The sequence below is a fragment of the Bison bison genome, unplaced genomic scaffold (genome assembly GCF_000754665.1).
Source record: "Bison bison bison isolate TAMUID 2011002044 unplaced genomic scaffold, Bison_UMD1.0 scf7180017864238, whole genome shotgun sequence".
Classification (NCBI taxonomy): Eukaryota; Metazoa; Chordata; class Mammalia; order Artiodactyla; family Bovidae; genus Bison; species Bison bison.
In genome coordinates, this window is record NW_011494810.1 from 2,107,557 (window position 1) to 2,115,443 (window position 7,887).

Genomic DNA, 7,887 nt, shown 5'->3' on the forward strand with positions numbered 1-7,887 from the left:
CCGCCCCCCCCCGCCCCAGCCCCGTGTAGTTTCTCCAGTTGAGTAAAACAACCCTGCTAGGAGCCAGAGCTGGATTTGAAGTCAGAACCTGGGCTTCCTAGCATGGCTGTTGTCAGTGCCAGGAAGACCGGGATGGGATAAGGGAGCTAGAGGCAGGCTGAGGACACTGTTCCTGACAAGACTTACATAAAAGTAGTAAATTTAAAAAATGAGAGCAGGGGGTCAGAGAATGTAAATACAGTCACATCAGACCCCTTCTCTGAGAGGCCAAAATACCTTCCTGGGTTAAAAGTATAAATGTGGACTAGTACCAATGATAATGCTGAAGAGAGTAAAGTCATCTTCCAAAAAGAACTGGAAATGAAAACTGGATAGTCCAGTCTGGAGTTACAAGATAATCTGGGGGCAGGGTAGAGAAGGGGGTGGCAGGAGTTACTGAAGCTAGGCTACATGAATTCACTGCACTGTTCTATTTGTGAATGCTGGACCCTTCCTATAAGGAAAAGTAAACCACGCATGACATAAACCATACATCAAAATGGAAAACGCAGGGAACCTTGACATCCACATTGTAGCCCTGTGGCCATTCTGTTTGGCTTACGCTGGGCCTCTAGGGATGGATGGAGCAAGACCCCTGCTCTGGGGGCGGGGAGGGGTGGCAGCAGCCTCAGGGCCAGGGCACCTCACATGGGGTGCTATGCTTGTCTTTGATGCTGGGCCATAAAGTTGGGCAGGAATCTGGGTAGGGGTTGGCCAGTGTTGTTATTTTGGTGGGAAGTGGCTTGTGGTGGGTTCTGAGAGCAGTATGGCTGCCAATACCAGGCTGAGAAAAGTCTGGAAGATCTGTATGAAGTGCCCTTGGCCAGTGGACAGCAGGCCCTGCTGTGTCCTACCTTCACAGGCTTAAGGAGAACTACATTTTGTTGAGCACCGACGGGCCTGGGAGGAATGTCCTGAAGTTTAAGCCCCCGATGTGTTTCAGCTTGGACAACGCAAGACACGTGGTAGCAAAGCTAGACGCCATCCTGACAGGTGAGCCTGGAGCCACAGCCTCCCAGTATGCCCAGGGACGGGTCTGACAGCTGAGCCAGGCGTCCTCTGAGCAGTGCAAGGAGTGGGGAGCTGAAGTTGAAGTGGAGGCCTGTTCCTGCCTGTGCCCCCAAAACTCGGAGCCCTGAGCAGGCACCAGTGTAGCATGCAGGACAAGGGAAAGCAGGGCTGGGCCTGTCAGAACTACAGTGGGAGATTTCCATTATATCTTATAGCTTCTTATACCCTCATAGCTTCCCTGAGACAGGTGGCAGCAGCTTTGTTTTTCAGTTGCTAAGTGGCTAAAATGAGATACGCATTCAGGACAGATTCAACGCAAAATCCCTTTCCACACTGCTAATCATTTAGGAAAGTCAGGGTCTCCCCTGTAGATTCCCCTACAGCCCAGCGACAACCACCCCACCACCCCTGACCAGATTACTTTCTACTGTACTGCCCCCAGGTCTCCCTAGTAGACACATCTGGAGGTGGAACAGGACCTGCTGGGAGAAGGGAATGTATTTTTGAAGGTGGACCATTTTGAGTGGTCCTGTGGTATTTTTCAGACATGGAAGCGAAAGTGAGAAGTTGTGAGACCCTGAGGCTCCACTCCTGAGGCAGCCCTGCTGAGAGGTGTCTTTCTCTAGGTAAGTGGCCTTGCTTCTTGTTCCCAGAAGACCCAGAATTGGCTTCCTTACCATCCGTCGGCAGCTCGTATGTTTATTCCAAGTGGTGGACCTTTCCCACAGGTTAATTTCAACACTGGGAGGCTCTGGGTGCCTTGAGCTCCACATCCCTCACCCCTGAAAATCTTTGAGTCCTTAAGTTTGCATTTGATAGCTATTTCCTTCCCCAGCCAGTTCCTCTATAAAATACAGAACGTTTGCGAGGCTTTATCCACCCTGGCCCCAGACAAGTGCTGCATCTTAAAACCAGCTATCTTAGGTCTCAGGTCACTAGACTTGGCACTCCACCCAAGCCAGCAAATACCACTGCCAGATGGGGCTGTTCCATGACAACCAGGAGGGACACTGTTGCCCAGATCCAGCTGGTCCTTTGTGTATCCCCTCTTGTTTTTAGGTTTCACAACTTCGCTGGGATAGAATCCCATTTTCAATGGCAAGTCAAGACAGGTGTTCCAGGGTGCTCCAGACTCCAACTGGCCTGGGCCAGCGTCCCCATTGAAGGTGTAATCCTCACTGTACTGTCTTCACCTCCTTGAACAACTGCCTCCAACCTCTGCCACTCCACTTTCTTTAAAGCTGCGCCAAGTCCTAAGCAGGGCCAAGTCATTAAAGGAAACTAACCAAAGATGAAGACAGTGTGTGGTTATGCCTGACAGGATGCCTTAGGAGGTCGTGGAGGATACTGGAGCTCTGGAGCACCCGCCCCCCTTCACAGTGTACCCCACACTCACCCAGGCTTGGGGATTTTTAAATTTTTATTTCAAAAGCTTGGATAGCTTCAATATCCAGGTCGTGGCAAAATCAGGACACGTGTAAAATACCTTACAATACATTAGATTCCCGAAAGGTACCAAAAAGTACAGTAAAATTAACACTTCCATTATAGGAAATGTATGACACAAATAATATAAAACTAAAAGGTGAAAAAAAGGTGACACTGGTTTTCTAAGATACAATTTACTCTTTACAACCAGGGTCCACAGGTCCAGGCTGCAGAGCGGCAGCAGGAAGCAGACCCTCCAATCTGGTTCTGGGTAACCCAGTAATAAAAATCAGCCCATAATGCCGCTCTGGCCTCTTGAGAAACCACACGCTGCCTAAACAACTAGAGCTCTGGAAATATTAAACAGGAGAGTGATTTCCAGGGGGGAAATTTTAAATAAGATGCACATGGGACAGGCCATAGAAAGTTTGCCAAGTTAAATTTGGTACATAATTGTGTTCACTCGATATCCAAACAAAGCGTGTGTGGTCAGTCATCCTGCTGAAGCCTCAGTATGGCTTGTAGTTATTCTGATGGCCACCGCGTCGCTGGCTCTTCCCGTAATTTGTACTACCCTGACCTAGGGACAAGAACAACAATGAAAGTAGCTACAACTTGCTGAACATTTACCCCTGTGCCAGGCGCTTGATATGCATCCTCACCAGAACCAACAACTCTGTTGGTAGGATATCACCCCACCTTCCTGAAACCCAAAAGCTCAAAATCCACTCTCAGACAAAAGCCCAGCCTGTCCGACTCCAAAGCCCCTGCTGCCAATGGCCCCTGCCCTGTCTTTCCTGCCTCCCGGGGTGGGTGAGTGGATGGGGGCCTCCCTCTCTCCTACTTACTGTAGTCGTAGCCGGGGCCGTAGCCGTAATAGCCATAGGGCGAGTAGTCGTAGCCGCCATAGCCGGGCCCGTAGCCCTGCTGGTAGCCGTAGCCCTGGTTCCAGTAGCTGCCGTAGCCCTGATTCCAACTCTGACTCTGACCTGTGGGGGGAGCAGGGCACAGGGGCCCATGGACCATTTAGCACACGCAGGAGCTAGGATGGAGGAAATCCTGCCCTTTGGGTGGCGAGGTTACTATGGCAACTCAGAAAAGCCAAGGGGCTGCTGTCCTGGTGTAGAGGGCCTGAGAGACCCAAGCTAGAGCTAAGAAGGCCAGGCCAGAAAACTGACTTCACTGGGGCAACCAAGGCAGCTCACTTTCATTCAAATCACCCACTGATCACCCCCACCCTCCCTGGCAGCTTGGCCTTAAAAAGGATGGAGTTCAGGCTTTGGAGTCAGAGGGGCCTGGGATGGATGGAGGATAAGCGCCTGGCACAGCATTGCCCTATCCTTCAGCCCGCCCACCCACGGGTGTACCAAGTCTCAGGACAGCCACAGAGCCAAGAACACTCCCACCTTGCCCCCTCAAAACTTGGAGTGTGATGCAGAGGCCCCCTCTGCCCTGGGGCCCCAGGCCACATGAGAAAGATGGGCTCTTCCAATCCAAGCAGCAGCAAAGCATCGACTCAGGAGCCATTCCTGACCGCGCCCACCCTGCTGCAACGAGCACCAGAGAACCCCCAAGACAAACATAGAAGCTCCATGCAGGCAGGGAAATAGGACCCGTCTTCAACTGGGTTCTACTCACCTCCACTTCCACCGCCGCCCCCACTGCCTCGGTTCCCTCGATTGCGATTCCCACGGCCCCCAGAGCCATACTGCTGCTGTTGATAAACCTCTTTGGGCTGAGCCACCTTGATTTCACACTGAAAGTCAAAAGAACAGTGGGTCATGCCAGTGGGACAAGCCTTAAACAGGGAGTGTACACAAAAGCCTTCAATGACAAGCATTAAGGTGGTAGATCTTATCTGCTCAAGACATGCTGGAGTAGGAAACCATACTGGGACTAGCTCAGAACTTCAACTAAAACTCAGACCAAGAGTCACACTGGCCTTTTTTGCTCAAACATTTTCCCAGACTGCTTGAAAAACAAAGAGACACACCCATAGGTCTGCTAATCGTCACCCTTGGCCACTCTATACCTTAACAAGTGGGAGGAGAGGGACAGGCGGGCCAGTGCCAGTCCAGTGTAGCAAGACACCACCTTGGGAAAGGAAGTCAGAGAAGGCTTTCCCAGGTTAAGGGATTTTAGAGAAAGCAGGTTCCTTCCCACCCCTCCCCCTCACCCCAAGAAGAAATAAAACATTCCACTCAAATACACTATTGAGGTGGCAACCCTGACCTCTAACAGAGGAAAAAAGCCATTGGGGCTCAGGACAGCATTCCTTAAGGCCATCCCGCTGCTCCTTCCTCCTCCAACACTGATCGACTATTGGGATGGGCCAGGTGTATCTCCCCTGCTAGGGCATAAGAGTCGGTTTCCTTTTTGCTCAAAACTCTTGCCTATTGTGGGTGGAAACGCCATGGACTTTCCTGTCCTCCTGCTTTTAAGTGTATTTTTAAAATAAACTTCAATAACATTGGTCTCCCATTAAGACCAATTCTATAAGACGTCTATAAACCATTCTATAAGACATCCTCATCCAAGCATAGTCAAAAATTGGCAGATTACCCCCACCAAGTGATGCAATCTCATGTTTTCTATCCTACTAGGTTAAAACTGCTGAATATAACCACCTAAATTACACTTATTTCACAACCAACCATCAGCAGTTTGACTAACAGCACCACAAACCGGGCACTTCATGCCCGTTTCACATATGGCACATGTCAGTGTCCTCTAGGGTAACAATGGCTCTCACCCAACAGCCCCCTATGATCCTCTCTCTCTTACATAAAATTTAAGGGCCCAATCCCAAGCTTTCCAAATTCCCAGCCAGGATTGAGACTTTCAGGAGCCCCCCCCTACCTGTCCCACCTTATCTGGCTGCCACTCCTGCTCAGGCAAAGCCTACCACACCCTGCCAGAGGGTCACACCCTCAACTCCCAACTGCCTCAGCCACCACTTAAAGCATGAACTACCTACCCTTTCTCTTGTCCAGAGTTCAGGAGAAAGAGGTGCCCCTCACTGCAAAGGACTCTGCTCCTTTGAAGTCAAAACTGGCCTTGGATTTAAGGCGGCCAGGACCCTGGGAGCTCTTTGGAAAGGATCTTTGGACTAGGGGTTAATTTAGCCAGCGACCAAAGGGGATGGAAATGAAGAGAGGTGGCTGTGGCTGGAAACAGATAAAGCTCTGCAACAACGTCCATAAGCAGGAGACTTCACCACAGAAATCACTAAGCGGCAATTTTAAAATCTCCTGAGTATACACACTGCATTCTAGATCCAGAACACCTTGCCCTCTAGCTTCAATTCTCTTCAGAAACTGAAGAGACGACTATGCACAGTACCCATCCCAGAGGGGCCCCATCCTCCAGTATTCTCCTGCCTCCCTCACGTCCTGTCCTGCCAGCCTAGGAGCGCTGAAGGACAGGACCACTTGTCCCTATCAGGACAGCAGACACTGCACAAAAACAGTAAGGTCCACCCTGGAGAACTCTTGGAGGTGGTTCAGCAGAAGGCTAAGTGCACACACAGCTGAGGACACCTTACCTTACTTCCACTGATGGTGTGGAACTTTTTCTCCAGCACTTTCTTCACAGGTTCTTCTTCTTTAAAGGTGATGAAAACAAAGCCTCGTCTTTTGTTCGACTTTGGATCCATTGGAAGTTCAATGGCTTCAATCTGCAAATACAGGCAAAGCTCAAGACTCTACCTCAGAGCCTATAGGGAACTCATAGGAAAAGGCCCACAAACACCACAGTGGAAAAAAGTTCCAGTCAGCCAAGGTGTCAAGGACCAGTAAGAAGGCAACATCACTGCAGCTGGCAGACCACTGTGGGGGCCACACACTCACCTCCCCAAACTCGCCGAAGTACTCCCTTATCTTCTCCTCAGTGGCTTCAGGATTCAGACCCCCTACAAAAATTTTCTTTACTGGGTCTTTCTTCATGGCCATGGCTTTTTTGGGGTCAATGACACGGCCATCCAGCCTGTGCTCCTTCTGGTCTAGAACCTGTTCCAACAGAAGGGAGTTGGGTTCTAACTCAGCAGTATGACCCGAGACCAGGACCTTCTTTCTCTCAGCCATAAGACTCCCAACACAGGCACACAAAATTGCTTCATCCCCTCTAAACACTACCCCCAACCTGACTTCCCAACCCAATCTCCAAACTTCACCTGGTTTACCTAAACACTTATAAATCTATCCTCAACCCACCCCCAAGACTTTTGACCATGCCCTGCACCCCTCTTCTTGCCCAGCCAGTCCCATAAACTTAAAGCACAGGCTAAAATTAGGCTGCTAGGGCTGGAATCCTCACAAACCACCCTTTACTGGTTATATCTCTTCTACTTAACCTTCTGTTTTTTGCAAAATGAGGTTAAAGTAATGCCTATCTCCTAGCAACTGTGGGCTCTCTTCTAATCTTCTCAATGAAATGTTTGCTTTAGCAAGGTCCAGAATAGGCACAAGATAATAAATAAATGGTCCACTACAAACCTTCCTGGATCACCCCAGCCCATACTCACTCCTCCATTTAATCTCTACTTTTAATCCCTTGGAAAAGGATAGGATAAATTCTCAACTTCTCTACTCTTCCCAAAGCATTCAACTGTGCAAAACACATAAGCCAATCATGATCTAAGAATGGTATCTTGGAATACACTGAGTGAGACTCCTAATTGTGAACTACCCAGCTTACCTTCTCCACACTGGCTGCATCTTTGAAGAGGATAAATCCAAACCCTCTTGACCGGCCAGTGTTGGGATCCATTTTTATTGTACAATCAACGACCTCTCCAAATTTGGTAAAATAATCTTTTAGATCCTTTTTGCTGGTATCCCAGCTCAGGCCACCAACGAACATTTTTCTGAAATGGGTGAAACACATGGCAACAAGTCTTATAACCAACCTGTGATTTTGGAAGGATAGACCCTGACAAAACTCTCACTGAAAGGATTATAAATAAAGCCACCATTCGGATCAGCGGTCTACCTTTGGAATACGTTAACGAGTCTCCCCTACCCTTCCAAACTCAACCTTGACCCTAATAAAGCCTCAGGTGACTCCGTACCCTAAGCCGGTTGAGGAAAGAAAGCGCAACCTGACCGGACAGCTAGGACTTGAGGTCTCACAACCGGAAGAAATCTAATTTGTCTAACAACTACGTATCAAAACACTACGGCCCCTGCCACCTCGGATCACTTCAAGGAACTCGAGGCTTCCGGGGCCGAGTCAGAGTTCAGACCAGGACTCCGCCCTCAGCAGGAGCCGGAGGAGGGAGGCCCGGGTGCGCGCCAACTCCGCCCACGCAGCCTAGGCAGCGCGACCCGCCAGGCCCCGGCTCCGAGCTCACTCCCCTTCCGGGCCGCCTGCCGCAGGTCCCCGCGCCAGCGGCCCCGGGGCGGCGCTAAA

At 50.0% G+C, this 7,887-nt stretch overlaps 2 protein-coding genes across 3 annotated transcripts in view; one reads left to right on the forward strand and one right to left on the reverse strand.

The window, feature by feature from the left end:
* The window catches only part of PHYKPL (5-phosphohydroxy-L-lysine phospho-lyase), a 25,849-nt gene extending 22,878 nt beyond the window's left edge, over positions 1–2,971 (forward strand). Inside the window, exons 11-13 of one of the 2 annotated variants that reach the window (XM_010846506.1) lie at positions 902–1,032; positions 1,596–1,676; positions 2,110–2,971. In XM_010846506.1, the coding sequence (XP_010844808.1) occupies positions 902–1,032; positions 1,596–1,645 (181 nt within the window). In that variant the 3' untranslated portion in view covers positions 1,646–1,676; positions 2,110–2,971. Of the gene's footprint in view, positions 1–901; positions 1,033–1,595 lie in introns of both variants that reach the window. The other variant, XM_010846505.1, reaches the window with a different exon arrangement.
* HNRNPAB (heterogeneous nuclear ribonucleoprotein A/B) overlaps positions 2,453–7,887 on the reverse strand; it is a 6,667-nt gene continuing 1,232 nt past the window's right edge. Inside the window, exons 3-8 of the mRNA XM_010846503.1 lie at positions 7,174–7,343; positions 6,327–6,485; positions 6,023–6,154; positions 4,117–4,234; positions 3,327–3,467; positions 2,453–3,058 (exon numbers count right to left, since the gene is read on the reverse strand). Of these exons, the coding sequence (XP_010844805.1) occupies positions 2,988–3,058; positions 3,327–3,467; positions 4,117–4,234; positions 6,023–6,154; positions 6,327–6,485; positions 7,174–7,343 (791 nt within the window). The 3' untranslated portion in view covers positions 2,453–2,987. The remainder of the gene's footprint in view (positions 3,059–3,326; positions 3,468–4,116; positions 4,235–6,022; positions 6,155–6,326; positions 6,486–7,173; positions 7,344–7,887) is intronic.